This window comes from Ixodes scapularis, unplaced genomic scaffold, assembly GCF_016920785.2.
Source record: "Ixodes scapularis isolate PalLabHiFi unplaced genomic scaffold, ASM1692078v2 PGA_scaffold6__148_contigs__length_123643588, whole genome shotgun sequence".
Lineage (NCBI taxonomy): Eukaryota > Metazoa > Arthropoda > Arachnida > Ixodida > Ixodidae > Ixodes > Ixodes scapularis.
This window is the reverse complement of record NW_024609881.1, coordinates 46,356,054-46,372,018: the sequence shown is the minus strand read 5'-3', so window position 1 is coordinate 46,372,018 and position 15,965 is coordinate 46,356,054. Positions and strand designations below refer to the sequence as shown.

The 15,965-nt window shown below is 50.0% G+C and overlaps 1 protein-coding gene across 1 annotated transcript; it reads left to right on the top strand.

Annotated features, from left to right (window-relative positions):
* The first annotated feature begins 12,424 nt into the window (after positions 1 to 12,424).
* Positions 12,425 to 15,685, top strand: LOC120837392. The gene has a single exon (XM_040206711.1). It carries the CDS (start codon positions 12,425 to 12,427, stop codon positions 15,683 to 15,685), a length of 3,261 nt encoding a protein of 1,086 aa, XP_040062645.1.
* Positions 15,686 to 15,965: the final 280 nt, after the last annotated feature.

Genomic DNA, 15,965 nt, shown 5'->3' with positions numbered 1-15,965 from the left:
CTTCTAGAAGGTGCTGGGGTATCGCCTCTGCACACAACGAGAATTCACAGTGAAGGATAGCGCTCTACATGGAACGATGAGTTTGCACCGCGCAGACCATGTCTACAATCACCACCGGCGCTATGTTATTCAGCAGATAGCAGGGACCGGAACCGGCATGCAACGCGCTTGGCCGAGCCCTCCTGGACCTGTGGTTGGTTTGTCGGTGCAGTGGCTCCGTTCATTCCCAAACGTAGCAAAAACGTTCAGCCCAGCTCAACTCCTTGCGCTTCGAACGAACGCAAACGAATCGGCCGTTTTGCGCTACGTTGCCCACAGCAACACATATGTTCCGTTCCGTTGCATTCGTTCGTACGCGTAGTGTTCGCTCTGAACGCTAATGTGTCAACGGGTCTTTACGGCAGTCGTTTGCTTCTTTCTTCATGACGCATATTGTGACGCATAATGAAGGCCACAATCAAAGGTGGCGTGTTCTAATACCGTCAAATGTGCGTGCGCGAGGACACCACTTCGTCGAGTGTCTTTTTCGTACAAGAGGGCGTGCGAATGAGACGCAAGACAAAGTCACGTCCTCTCGTAGCAGTGCTGAGCTGCAGCACAATTCAGACTACGCTGTGCTTGACAACGTAGCAGAAAATAGTTGAACTGGAGTTCCTTTTTCTACTTTTTTATCTGTACCTTGTCTCCATAAAAGCGGTCCTGTCACCAAAAGAAAAAGCTCTTGCGGGGATTTCAGCAAACGGGAGACATAGCTGCGTTCGCCTGTAAATTGCTCTAGAGTTCGGCGTTCGGCGTTCGAACGCCAGACTTTGCGTTAAGCGTCCGGCGTTCTAACTCTAAATCCCGCCCGAGGAGCCGAAAATGCTCTTCTTAGCTCTCCTTGGAGGCAGACAGTCAATATTGACTAAAACAGGTAGCCCATGCAGCTACCCGCTATCCGTCCAATCAGAGATCACTCAGTCACAACAGGTTCTCATTTTATCCTCTTCATCGTGGTATATCCGGCTAGTAAATTTCCAGCTTTTTGGAACCGTCTGAAAAGTCTAAGTCTTTTCGGTTGATCCAAGTCGGGCGCTCTAAGTTTATTCAATTGGTTCTTTTAGAGCGTTCTCAAATTTTCGGATGGCTCCGTCTTTTTACACGTAAAGCTGTGAGGCTCTCTGAATTCGAGGATGGGAGCACTTATCTCCATGACAATTAGTTGGACTTCGCATTCCCGCTTCGTCGCTGCAGCGCGAGTGCGGCCAGCGGAAGTTTCCAAGAGGCTCGTTTGGGCATGTCTAAGTCTGTCAGGTGAAGCCTTGCAGAGGCAAGGAGGCTGCGTGCTGCGACACACGCTTTCGTGTTTTTTTTTTTTTAACCCTGCCAAAGGGTTGTAGTTTGTTCAAAAACCCGTGGGCATTTTTTTACGAAAGCGCAGCACAGCAGGAAAAAGGCAGAACCCGTCGAACACAAGTCTCGCGGTCTGGATGTGCGATAAAAGGACATTCCATGGCACGACAAAGGTCTGCGTCTCTACGCTTCCACTCGAGTTGGTACCGATCTGGAATCGACGTCGTATCAACACTTCGGGAATAATTGCGAGTGCTAGGAGTGTGAAGAAGTACGCCCTTCTGCAGCTACGTTTTACTTCAGTGACTGTACTTGTAACTTGCGGGACTCGCGTGTCAGGAACGAGTTTTCCTAAAGGGGTACGGAAACGAAATCTTCCGTACAAGCTACGGATAGGTTAAGTTCTTCGTATCAGGTGGTAGCTTGCAGCATGGCAATGGAGCGGTTGCACAAGTTGCCCTCGGTATCCGGTTCTGCATCGGCGCTCTAGCCGTTCGGAAAAGTTTCCAAGCGTTCGGCTGGCGCGCCTTCCTCGAACTCGGATTTTAATGCGAACGCATTAACCGTCCCATGGAGCGAGCCGACGTCATCAGCCGAGCCAAACGGCAGATAAATTCCCGAAGCCGCGACCTGACGTATCCTAGCTTTGAAACCTCGCAAAACGGTAATCATATAAAGCCGACGCGCGACAGATTCAATTCGCGACACCCCGTGGCGCTGCGTGCCCGCGTCGCATCAGAAACGGCCGCGGCGCCGAGAGGATCAGAAGTGGCCGCGGCGCGAAAACGACATTCATACTTTTCTCATTCACAACTCATAAGAAGTGCTTAGGTGTATCTCGAGCCTTTTGAGGCACTCCCAGATCTCGCATATCTGATTTAGATGCTTGAAGCGCTAGAAAATGGCCAACCGAATGTGTAATCAGTTTCTCATTGTGTGCAGCGCGCGAGTTCTAAAACACGGTAACAATTGCTATTCTTATACTTCTCATTTCTACAGGTGTGGTTTAGAAAAACAAACAAAAAAAAAACAGAATTCTGATCTTTGCTTTTTTTTGTTGGGTCTCGTTTTTATAGGTCATTAGTACGGTTTGGCAGCATTACTGTATCATGACTTGTGCTTGGATTAATACAGTGACATCTCTTCACTTGTACAAAATGTACTCTGTAGAGAATTGCAAGCATGGCGCCACGACTGGTACCCCATGTGTGCAAACGCATGCAGCGTGCACGTGATCATGGCTTTGGCAAGCTTGGGCTTTACCGCATGAGCAAAGACATGGCTTTGTCAAGCTTGGGCTTTACCGAATGAGCAAGGACATGGCTTTGTCAAGCTTGGGCTTTACCGCATGCGCAAAAACGTTGCAGCGGCCAGATGCCTTGCTTGCAATCGTGTATAGACCTTTTTCAAAATAGCACTGCCATCTTAAATTGTCCTCACTTCCAGTAAAGACCAAAGACATCGTTTCGCCGTCTCCACGCCAATCGATGACATTTAGGATATAAGCATGACCGTCACCAAGTCTCGGCCTGTCTCCCGTCCATTTTTTTACTATTCGCAGGTTTAAAGGCTTTGTTAGCTGTTCGTCGTCCATACCGGATATGCCCACCAGGTGGCTGGGGACGAGGGTTTACGAAGAAATTTCTGTAGCCACGGACAGGATGAGGACGGCGAAACAACGCTCTTGGTGGGCGGGCCTCCAGTTCGCTCTCGTTCTCCACGAACAGCCAAAGTGCTATCGAAACTAGGAAGCTCGCGCTGAGGAGACAACTAAAAGCATCCCTGTCATTCTCATTCTGTAAGGGAGTATTAAGCATTTATAATCTTTAAACAAGCCTCTCTGGTGACCATTACTGAAAAATAAAAGTGATTATAAAATAAACTTACCGCAGTATGTTTATCTTCGTCGCAGTCATAGCGCCTGCACTAAAAACAAAACGATTGAAGGGGAGTAGAAAATAAGGTGTGTCAGATAGTTTTGTAATGGTCGTATATACACTACGACTGGTATGTCTCTCTTTATTGCAATCGTACATTCGAAGTATAGTAGCCGCGAACAAAAAACAATAAGCTATTAGAGACTAGTGTAGTGACAAGGCACGAATTGCTTCCCACTGGGAGGCCGGAGCGTTTTTCTTGTTACTGATAGTAAACGCCCCGCGTCAGTTGGAACCAGGGGGAAATAGAAGCAGGCTGTGTTTGTTGTCTCGGTTTCGGACTACGCCCAATAAGTTGCAGTCATAACGCCTACAGAGAGAGGTAACGTACGGAGGACTTCATGATAGCTATCTTTTTTTTCTCGGAGCCCCTGTTATTGTAGTATTTCGGTGGTCAAATGCTTTCAAATATTTTCAGGCGCAAATAGAGATCTCAACGCACTTAGCTATCCACAGGGAGGAACGTGGTTTGGAACTGAACGCCGAACACGCATCCGTTTTCGTTTCGGTTTCTTCTACATAAAAAATTAAAGAAATATCGATTTTTTCTTGTTCTCCCCAACTCCCCGCAAAACAAGCTGCGCCGTAATTTTGACGGTCGTGACGTCCACCGGCATCGGAACTGGAAGCTCTCTCGGCAGTCGGAGAATGGGAACGTTAGCGGCGGCGAGTTGGCAGTGTGCCGGTAGGTTTTACTGCGCTGAAGGCGCTGATGCCAACGACATATTTTCTGAATCGGCGCATCTCATCGCCGCGATAGCCGTGGACACATCACAACTGAGCGAAATTCAATTAGACATGTAGCGCTACAGCAAAAGCATGGGGCTAGCCCCATACGCCGGTATGCCTGTTCGGAAGTGCGGCGAGTCTTCCCTCGAAAACTCCAGTTCTTCATCGGGATCTGCGGAGAGCTTTTGCAACCTGCCCGCATTTGCGGAGAACACTGTGAATGTGGCTGTAATCACGCTCAGTGTCAAAATGTTCCGAACGTACACAAATGACCTTAGACCCGGGGTCCCTCATACCGATGAGCCTGCACCAAGGGCTTCGACGAGGTTCATCGAGTGGCAAGCGGTGAAACTGCAACTTTTTCTATTGAACCACCGGACTGCAGAAACTGTAATTCGGGCACTTCGGTACACTGCAGCCTTTTGGCATAGCAACCAAGCGATCGATCACAAACAATGGAAACGCTATTCTCGAGCAGCCAGAACACGAAAGTCTCTTCTGCGAAGAAAGCGCGACCAGAAGCAAAACCGTTCAGCGGACGACACTCGTAGGTTGACTGTGCATCCGCAGTCGGGTCTTTCTCTTGCTTCGTTTACCACACGATAGATGGCGCTTGGCTCTGAGCATTATCAAATTCGGCGATTTTCGTCACATCTCTATTTATGCTACAACATGTAGATCTGAATAATATTTAACAATACTTTTAGGAAACATTGGCCGGCTATTTAATGTTTATGATCGCGGTGCCGCTGAGGTAGGCTCTTACCAAATAGCGACGTGTATTTGGCTGACGTGCTGCGGTTCCGCGGATGCATCGCAGTGAAAAGGCAGATAGCTTTCGAAGGAAAGAAGGTGTAAAAGAGTTCTTTTTTTAAGTTCTATACACTCCGTGTGACGCGACTGGCGCGCCGCCGCGCGGCCGGTACCGAAGGTAGGCAGTGAGAACCCCAGAGAAAACGAAACCGAAACCACGCCGCGTACGTTGGTACGCGTTGAAGTCGGATCGCTGCGGTTGCGCTGGGTTCACAGCATAAAGTGCTGCCTGTGCTGCGTCATTAAGTGCTTCAATAGTTATGCGTCGTATCTCGTGGGGACAAAGTTTCACAGTTTTTCAGCTTGCCGATGTTTTGTGGTACTGCGACAACGATGGAGCCGTGCCGTACGACGCGAGAAATTTGGTCTCTCGATCATGTCTGCCACTGTGTCGGCACGGCTGACATATTCTACACTGCCGCTTGGCGCTCTGCGTTTGTTTTCGTACCAGTAATGCCTACATGTGTCAGCGCCGATGGGACGAACTGAAATGCCATCCCACACTCGCGGGTATGCAGTGCCAATTTCGTTGGAGGAATGCCCTACAAAAGAAGTTTCGTCCCCATCGTACGTGTCGATGATATTTCCGGACAAGTATGGCACGCAATCTGTACTTCATGAAGAAAGATTCGAACGGTGAAAAAGTGACAAATATAAGTCTAAAGAAAACAACAATGAAACTCGAAATCACTGGAGAATCGACGTTTGACTATGGAAGTTTATGTGGTGTGCTTTCTTTCTTGATCAGCCTCCTCTTAGATGATGAAACGCTGACATCCCGAGTTCTGCAGACAATTTTTTTTCTCGGCTTTAGAGCCAGCAATCGCAAAGTGGTTCGAACTGGGAGTACCGTCCACTGGTCCCTTCCTACCTGTAAAGCGTGCACCTGCCACGATGAGTGATATTATCAGACAGCCTTTGATGGTCAAAGCCAGTTCCCATTTAGTTACGCCGCCACAGGTTTCGCTATGCCAACTCTTTTTGTTATAATAAGTGTTGTGGCAAGTTACGGTCATGTCAAAGTACCTGTGCGCCGAAAATCAGCACCTCGCACAACAGGTTATTACACAACAGCTGACCGCAAAAGCCCTTGGCGGCCAAACCGTCTGTTGGCCGACAACTTTGTTTTCTCGGCTTTGGAACCACCTTTCGTAAAGTTGCTTCAATTGGGAGTACAGTCCACTAGTCCCTTCCTACCGGTAAAGTCTCCACCGCCCACAACGAGTGGTATTCTCTTGACAGCCCTTTCATGGTCAAAACCGGTTACCATTGAGTTACGCCGCCCAAACCGAATTTCCTCCTGGGTTCCCTCTGCCACCTCTTTTTGGTATAATAAGTGCTGTATCATGTTACTGTCAAGTCCAAGCACCTGTGTGCCCAAATCTGCACTTCGCAGAGCCCGGTTATAACACAACATTTTGGGTCCAATATTGGATATCCCGTACAGCTTTATTTCTTTATTCGTTAGAAAAATAACTCACACCTGCTGTCTTAATGAAACTTGGCACACTTCGTGCACAAACTTAGTGAACATCTCACTCGCCTCCAATATTACCGTTCCCACAGTCCTACGTTTACAGCGACGAGCGAAATAAATTTCCCACTCAGAGCAATTATGGTGGCGGCCGTCTTGCTTTTCGGAAAATTGCTCCAACTCCTTTTTCGGCCGCAACTAGAGAAATTACCCTTAATAGCGACTCAAACTCAATATATAAGAAGTAGAGAACAGCTAAATGCTCTTCTGCCCCAGCACCCATGCAACGTCAGCCTCAACGTATCGGCTCAAAAAGCAAAAGTTTCGTCCGTGCGCGCTTCCGCCGCCACAGCTTGGCACGCGAAAAGGCGCCGCAGGCTGCTGAACGCGCCTCATTGTCGAACGCCAACTCCTCCGCTAGCGGCGCTGCGCGCGTTTTTCAAAGCGCCCCCTATAGTTCCCGCACGGAGTGTATAGCAAAGAATTTTTGGGGCACTCTACTTTTTATGTTTTTTGGGTTTCTTCTCACACCTTTCACGACGTGCGTTGGATGAAGTTTGATTTCAAAATCGTTTCATGGTCCCTTTAATCTACACTCTTCAAGAAAGTTGCAGCTCATTCTCAATTGCAATCGTGTGTTTTGATTTGGAAGATTCTCGAAAGTACCGCGTGAATGAAAGCAGCGACGACGGGCTACTTCTAAGCAGTAACATTTCCGTGGTCGTCGCAAGAAGTATGGTGTCGCTTTTTGACGTCTTTCTCCACGCTTGGAAGCGGGTGCAAATTTAGGAGATCGATGTCACGAAAACTTCGTCACGGAAGTGAAGTCACACAGATAACACAGGAGTGCCGACCGATTTGTTTCGCCTCACTCAATGACGGCGCGCCGCGCCTGCTGCCGAGAACCGCGCAGTGCGCACGCGCGTCCTTTTAATAAGATAGCATTGTTTAGCTACCCCCTCCCCGGATTTCTTGGACTCACTGGTCTCCTAATGAGCACTAGGAATGCGCAGGAGACCCCCCATTTCAGCTCACATTCCCGCACCTCTTCACATTCACACCCTCGTCGAAGGACTTGACGACCTTGACGTTGTTTTTGACGTCATCCTAGAGGTCGTTCTTGAGGTCTTCCTAGATGTCCTCCTAGAAGTCGTCTTTGACGTCGTCCCCTTAGTTGAGGGTGACCTTCTCTAGGACTTCACCCTCGACATCGTCCTTAAGATCGTCCTAGAGCTCTCATGCTCGTGGAATTGGCTGCAGTCTAAATTAAGGGTGGACGGCGAATACCAAAATATCAAATACTACTACCACATCAACCATGGGCATCCTATCCAGTGGCTGCGGAACTTCCGTCCAACGACCGATAACGAAACGTTGATCCTATATCTACAGTACACTTGAACAGCGTTATCAAAACGAAACTACTAGGTTAGATTACTTTGCGTTAAAAAAATTGTATATGAATACTATCTTACTATTTTTTCTTGCAAAGTGTTATAAAAAAATTATTTTTCAGTCTTAAAATATCGGAGATTGTTGCTGAACGTTGATAGGAGCGTATCTCGAGCGTTCATAAAATGAAGCAATACCTAGGGTTAACGCCAACGCGCTAACAATACCTTCTTAAACCCAAGCAATTGCCTTGGAGGAAGTTTAATTAGCAAAAGTATGGTGCCTGGAGTGCGTCATTCACAGGTGTGTTCTCCGCGCGATGACGCCAAAGAGCTGTCAAGTGTCGCCATGCCATTCAATCCAAGCGGCGTCACAGGGGCGGTAGTGGATGCAGCAGCCGCCTGTTGGACGGCAGGTCACTCTCGAGCTTCACAATCCACGCAAGCGTTAGCAGCCAGGACTTGGGACGCCATGACGACGTCGACGCTCGCGTTCTCTCGTCTTTTTCCCGGAGCTTTTACGCACAACCGCCACGGGCACGACATCACACAGCATGACACTCCAGCTTCTGCGACGTCATTGGTTGCCACTTCGGAACGCTATTCGAAGCACCAACGGAATAAGACGCTACAGTCCCCGATCGGAGAGGCGTTCAGGCACCGCGGCGATCGAAAGTGTGACACTTAAACCAAATGCACTACTTACAGAACGATAAGCGCTCTTCGGTACCTCCATGAACACAACTCGAGAGCATTGGCTTTTTTTTGCAGTAAACTTCGGACAGAAGCCCTCGTCCTTATTGGATCCACAGTATTTAGTAGCCTTGTCTAGTACCTGTTTACCAACTGAAAATGGGAAAATTAGTTCATTCGTAAAAAAATAGCTTGTCACTCTGCTACTAAATGTACTGACAGAAAATGACTTTGTGAAGAAGGTAATACAACTACAAAAAAGGCAGCAGTGCCTAGGTGGAAATCTAGGTCTTGCTTCTGGGGTTTTACAATACAATACAATATTTATTTGCTTCTTAAAATGCAGTTCAAATGTAAATTCGACATAACCAATACTGGCTTGCCCGTGGGACGCCACAAATTCCTCAGCATTTTTTTATTACAGAATTATATAACTTGCACTAGAGCGGCCCATTGCAAAATAGGTGGAGTTTCCAGTTCCAAAAAAATGTAGTTGCACTCTTTTCCAGTAACTTATTTAACAGCAGTAATGTTTAATATATGCAGGATTTTGGCACCAGGTACGTCGCGTCCTTAACTACAATTCTTCTTATCTAAAGGAAATAATTTTGTTTTACTTTGTTCAACTATCTACGTTTTGGAGACCTTTCTTATCTTTGGGCGTTTTGACTTGGGTAACCCTTAAGTAAATTCACTGAAAATCGTGAATACATATTAATTTATTGTGGCATGTTCATATTCGGTATAAGTAAGCGGTTCAATACATTTATTATTCGGTCTTAACATTCTTTATTTGACATTTTCCACATTATGTTTGTCGTAGAAAACGATATTTTATTATAATATACTTCATCTGGTCTCTAGAACGCAACATTCCTCATTTTTTATGCATATCGAATTTCTCAGATCAGTTTCTTGATTTATGTAAAATGTATTTTTCGCTATTCTTTCTTTGGTTGATTTTATTTTTACTTGTAGATATTTGGCCGAGTGTCCGCAGTCTGTTATTCTATATTGACGTGTACTTGGCGAGTGAATCGTAAATCATTCTTAGCATGAATGTAGGGACCAGGTCGTGTATGTGAAACATCTGCGCCATTAATATCCTTAATTTTTTACAACCTTTGTCCTATATTAATATTCCAATAAATATGTTTGTCTATGTGCATCTCTAGGTATTTCACATTATCAGCTCACTTCAGCGGAAAGCATGAACATTTCTTTCAACTGCTCATGCGTGGGCAACCCGCAATTAAAATTAATCCCAGTGACTCAGGCTGCACCGCGCTCAAAGGCGAATTTTATTGCACATTAGAACACACCTCGAAGCTATACATTTTTTTTTAAATTTGGTCTGAGGGGCTAAGACCTTCTACTGGTAACACTAAAAATTTGACGTTAAACGTTGTCATAAAAAGGGGGGGGGGGGGCAGGACAGCTTGTTTTCAACTTGTCGGAACTATAGTGTTTGTTATAAAGGCGTAATTTCCATCACCAATCCCGCATGCACAGCATGTACGATAAATATTTTCAGTGTTTTAGAGCGCAGCTCTTAGGGGCCCGTTCCCAGCCTGAGCGGCGTCGCCGTCGCCGTCGCCGTCGGCGTTGCCGTCGGCGTAACTGCGCGTTACATGCAACAGGTGGCAAACAACCTGACATGCAACAGGTTGCATGCAACCTGTTGCATGCAACCTGTTGCGTGCATCGCCGTTGCCGTCGGCGTAACCGCGCGTTACATGCAACCTGTTGCATGCTACCTCTTGCATCTTTTGCGTAATTGCGTGTTGCATGCAACTCAGGTTGCATGCTACCTGACTTACGGCTGGTCAGGTTGCATGCAGCCTGAGTTGCATGCAACCCAACGATTCCGCAGTTGCGTGCAACGCGGCGACTCCGGCGGGTTGCATGCAACCCCAGCGTGCAACTGGCGGGGTCACGTGACCCCCAGGTCACGTGACCCCGCCAGGTCACGCTTCTCCCCCAGGTCACGTGACCTGGGGAGTCAGTACCCCAGGCGGTACCTGTCCGCCAAAATTAAATAATTGAAAAACCCTTAAAAGTAGAGCACGGTGCGTCGATGCACAAGGCACGTGCAACGTGCAGACTTTGGAAAGATCATGGCGACATAGCGCACATTCAAACTAGATTTCAGATGCCATGTTACACTAGCCATGTTCTTCCCAGAATTAGCGCACGGCACGTGTCTCGAGCATTTCCATAACAATCAATGCCGCCACTTCTTTCAGAATAGAGGGGTTTTAGCACTGCTACTACACGTGCTGCCCGAGCAAAGGGATCATAGCGTCGGTGGCGCTATGATCCAGCATCTGTGATATCACGAAGACGACGACGACGAGGCGTAATCAGGCAGTTCTTTTTCACAAAATGAGCGAGTCAGACGAAGCAGCTGCTGCTAAACGCACTGCCCGAGCAGAGGCTCAGCGTCGCCGGCACCAAGATCCTGCAGTGCGTGCCGCCGAAGCTGAAGCTAAACGGCGCCGTCGACAAGACCCGGAAGTGCGCGACGCCGAAGCAGAGGCTCATCGCCGCCGCCGAGAGCAGCCAGGAGTGAGCGCCGCCGAAGCGGAAGCCAGGAGCCGCTATTGAGAGGACCCGGAAGTGCGCGACGCCGAAGCAGAGGCTCATCGCCGTCGCCGATAGCAACCAGAGGTAAGCGCAGCTGAGGCTCAATCGAAGCGCCGCCGTCGAGAGGACCCGGAAGTGCGCGACGCCGAGGCAGAGGCCATCGCCGCCGCCGAGAGCAGCCAGGAGTGAGCGCCGCCGAAGCGGAAGCCAGGAGCCGCTATCGAGAGGACCCGGAAGTGCGCGACGCCGAAGCAGAGGCTCATCGCCGTCGCCGAGAGCAACCAGAGGTAAGCGCTGCTGAGGCTCAATCTAAGCGCCGCCGTCGAGAGGACCCGGAAGTGCGCGACGCCGAGGCAGAGGCTCATCGCCGCCGCCGAGAGCAGCCAGGAGTGAGCGCCGCCGAAGCGGAAGCCAGGAGCCGCTATCGAGACGACCCGAAAGTGCACGACGCCGAAGCAGAGGCTCATCGCCGTCGCCGAGAGCAGCCAGAAGTAAGCGCTGCTGAGGCTCAATCTAAGCGCCGCCGTCGAGAGGACCCGGAAGTGCGCGACGCCGAGGCAGAGGCTCATCGCCGCCGCCGAGAGCAGCCAGGAGTGAGCGCCGCCGAAGCGGAAGCCAGGAGCCGCTATCGAGAGGACCCGGAAGTGCGCGACGCCGAGGCAGAGGCTCATTGCCGCCGCCGAGAGCAGCCAGGAGTGAGCGCCGCCGAAGCGGAAGCCAGGAGCCGCTATCGAGACGACCCGAAAGTGCGCGACGCCGAAGCAGAGGCTCATCGCCGTCGCCGAGAGCAGCCAGAAGTAAGCGCTGCTGAGGCTCAATCTAAGCGCCGCCGTCGAGACGACCCGGAAGTGCGCGACGCCGAGACAGAGGCTCATCGCCGCCGCCGAGAGCAGCCAGGAGTGAGCGCCGCCGAAGCGGAAGCCAGGAGCCGCTATCGAGAGGACCCTGAAGTGCGCGACGCCGAAGCAGAGGCTCATCGCCGCCGCCGAGAGCAGCCAGGAGTGAGCGCCGCCGAAGCGGAAGCCAGAAGCCGCTATCGAGAAGACCCGGAAGTGCGCGACGCCGAAGCAGAGGCTCATCGCCGCCGCCGAGACCAGCCAGGAGTGAGCGCCGCCGAAGCGAAAGCCAAGCAAAAGGCAAGGATCGCTAAGCTTGACGGTGCAACAAAAATTTTCCAACGGCTGTTTAGAGACAACCCGTTTGGGAGCGTATGTTCAGTCTGTGATCGGCTCTGGTTCCAAAACGACTTGCAACCGCTACCGGACAGATGTCACGAAACCCTAGAGCTATCATTTCCAAACTCGGACCTAACCCAATTCAAACTGTGCTCGACCTGCATACAATCAGTGCACAAGGGTCATATTCCTCATCTTTCCTCAAGTAACGGTTATGTATATCCCCCGAAGCCAGCCCACCTCCCACAACTGAACGCGGTGAGTGAGAGACTCATATCTCCACGAATTGCTTTCATGCAACTGCGACGGCTGATGCACGGTGGAGGTCAACACGGCATTAAGGGACCAGTAGTGAACGTTTGTGTTGATGTGGATGACATGGTGACAATGTTACCTCGTGCCATCGAACAAGACCGAGCCCTGAATGTACATTTGAAGCGGCGTATGCTTGCGAAGACGACGTACCTGGCAGGGGCAGTAAGGAAATGTGATCTGCTGCCATGGCTTAAGGTGCTGTGTGATAGCACGCTGTTCAGGCACTATAATATAAAGTGTGATTTTGCCCCTTTGGGGGATATCGTAGAAGTGGACGAACACGACGAGATCGAGTTGCTCCCGCACTGCTCAGACCTCAACGATCCGATCAATGTAGCTACAGCCATGACTCTGGCTCAGCACACTCTGGTATGGGACGAAGACAAGTTTCTAGCGATTGCGCCAGGTGAGGGAAAAAGGCCCGTGAGCATCCTTTACGACGAACACGCAGAAGAGCTCTCGTTCCCACAGATTTATCTCGGTGAGCCGCGCCGAGTACATGCCAGCGCAAAACCGACAGTCTTCACACACGCCATGAGTGAGATCCGCAGGTCAGACCGTCGATGGGCCACCCCACAGCACGTACTGTACATGTCCATGAAAGTGTTTAGGCACCGAGTAGCTGGTGACATGTGTGTGGCCTTCCGTAACATAAAGGCACTGGAAACACTAACGAAACAACAGTTGCTCGACAAGGATTTTGTGCAGCAAGCGGTCGAGCACGACATGGCTTCCATGCATGGTATACCCAACACCGTGCAGTACTGGACAAAACGCAAGAAAGACCTCTTTGCTAATATACGGCAGTTGGGTAAGCCGACCGCGTTCCTCACTCTTTCTGCCTCGGAAATTCACTGGCCCGACCTTGTGCAGTTGCTTCAACGCCTTCGGTCGAAGCCCGGCGAGATCGAAGTACCACTGGAGCGTATGAACAGCATTTATCGAGCTCAGCTAGTGAATGACGATCCCGTAGTCTGTGCCATATACTTCGACCGATTGGTGCGTGTTATTCTCAACATTCTCCGCACCACCCGTGTATCGCCTTTTAAGCCGTACATAGTCATCGACTACTTTAAGCGGATCGAATTTCAGCACCGCCGGTCGGCACACGCGCACATTCTCCTTTGGCTTCAGAACGCGCCCAACGAGGAGCTCTCGATGCTCATGCCCCAGACTCTTGAAATGGCCAACGTTCTGCTTTCCATCGACAACGGATGCTTGAAGCGGGAGCGGACTCAGGGGCACCAACACACGCACACCTGCTACAAGCACAACACGACCAGATGCCGCTTTAACGCGCCTTTTATGCCCATCGATGAATGTATGGTTGTAGTGCCTTTCCCCACTGTGGACAATGAAGCGCAGAAGAAGAAAATCGAGAGCCTCCTAAACAAGTACGAGGCCATGCATCAGGCCCTGGAAACGACAAATTATGACTCCATGGAGCAGTTTTCGGAACATCACGGTGTCGCGGACAAGGCGGAGTACATTTCTATTCTCCGAGCAGGCACTTCTCGTGCCACCATCATGCTACCGCGTTCTGTGCAGCAAAAGTGGGTGAATTACTTTTACCCATGGGTTGCATCAATTCTCGATTCTAACATGGATCTTCAGATCGTCCTCGACACGTATGCGTGTGCTGCCTACGTGGTGGAATATGTAAACAAGGCCAACCGAGGTATGTCGAACCTCAATCGGGCAGTGCAAGCAATTGTCAAGGAGAAGAGGGACATGGCCTATTCTCAGGCACTGAGACATCTAGGTGTGAAAATGTTGAATGCCATTAAGCTGTCCGCACAGGAGGCCACATGGTGTTTGCTCAACCAGGATATGTCGGAGGCGAGTCGCAAAGTTGTCTTCGTGAACTCTGCATGGCCCGAGGAGAGGACGCGCATTCGGAAGTCTAACGCTCAGATGGCGCAGGAAGGCTTAGTAGAATCAAGCACGGATGTTTGGAAACGGACGATTGAGCGCTACGAAGACCGCGTTCCCGAATTGGAAGCTGTTACTCTGGCAGAGTTCGCTACCGAGTACAACATATATACCTGCAGAAAGAGGAATCAACGACGGATACTTCGCTACCGCGGTTACTCCGTAGACGATTCAGTCAACTTCAAGCGAGAATATGTCCTGCTCTTCTATCCATTCCGCAAAGAATTGGATATCTTAGACCAAAACTGTTTCGAGCGTTTGTATGAGCAAAACATCGACTTCATTCTACACAACAAAGCGCGCTACCACAGTGACGTAGACATTGAGCAAATTCGTGCCGTTTGTAACTCCATGCTCCAGTCAAATGACGGGGAAAATTCTGCCACTTCTGAGCTCCCAGATGTGAGACTGCACCCGATGGCCATGAAAAACGACGACTCCGATCTCCTAGACATCGGTACGGTCCAATCCAATGCCCCGTTTAAGCAGTGCCCCGCCGTCTGCACGCGCCAAGACGTCATGAGCAGAGATGAGTACCTGGACACAATGCGGAAGACGAATGAGGAGCAGTACGAGATTGTCCGAGAAGTCGTGCATAGACTCACTATACCGGACTCTCCGCCACTACAAATCTTCTTCACGGGAGTGGCTGGGTGCGGGAAGACATTTGTACTGCGTCTCATCATGGACGTCTACAACAGATACTGCAACCCTGCTGGTTCAGATAATGTAAACGCCTATGTTGCCTGTGCTACAACTGGAAAGGCGGCGGTCGCGCTTGGTGGAATAACTGCACATGCAGCGTTCAGACTTACCATCAATAGGGATGGCGGACTGCGGGACAACGAGTTGAACACGTTCCGCTATGCGTTCAGGAACGTCAGGTGCGTGATTATCGATGAGGTTAGCATGATGTCCGCCGACATCCTGCAGAAAGTGGACTCGCGACTCCGCATCATCACTTGCAAATATCTAGAGCCTTTCGGCGGGTTAGACATCATCCTCTGCGGAGACCTGCGCCAGCTTCCCCCCGTTCGTGCCGCCGACGTTTTCAAGCGCGTCAAGACGAACAGTGTGTTTAACACGGAAATCGCATGGCACCATTTGTCATACTTTGTCCTCACGAAGCTCGTAAGGCAAAGCGGTCTCAGGTTTTCCACCATACTTTCTAAAATTGGAGACGGTGCAGAATTGGATTCCGAAGAAATCGCATTGATCGAGAGTCGGTTCGTCACGCAACAACAAGCAGAAACGTGTTGTCCCAGTGGCATCCGCTTGTACTACTCCAACAAGGAATCGGACTACTAAAATACGAACACAGCCATTGCAACCGAACATAATTCTGTGGCATGTGCGACACGGGACACAATCGTTAGATTCAGGTCTATGCAGGAGAAGACAGAGGCAATGCGCAAGGCCGAAACGCTGCCCAAGGCCGAACTGGGAAACCTGCCAGCTAATATGATGCTATGCATTGGAAAACCATATATGCTCACACTCAACGTCGATGTTTCCGACGGTCTGGTCAATGGATCTGTTGGAATACTCCAATATATACAATACGACACACTCCGAGAGCCGGAACGCA

What these genes read in the sequence shown, in the direction of transcription:
- LOC120837392 (XM_040206711.1), top strand. Translation starts at nt 12,425, where the DNA reads ATGCAACTGCGACGGCTGATGCACGGTGGAGGTCAACACGGCATTAAG.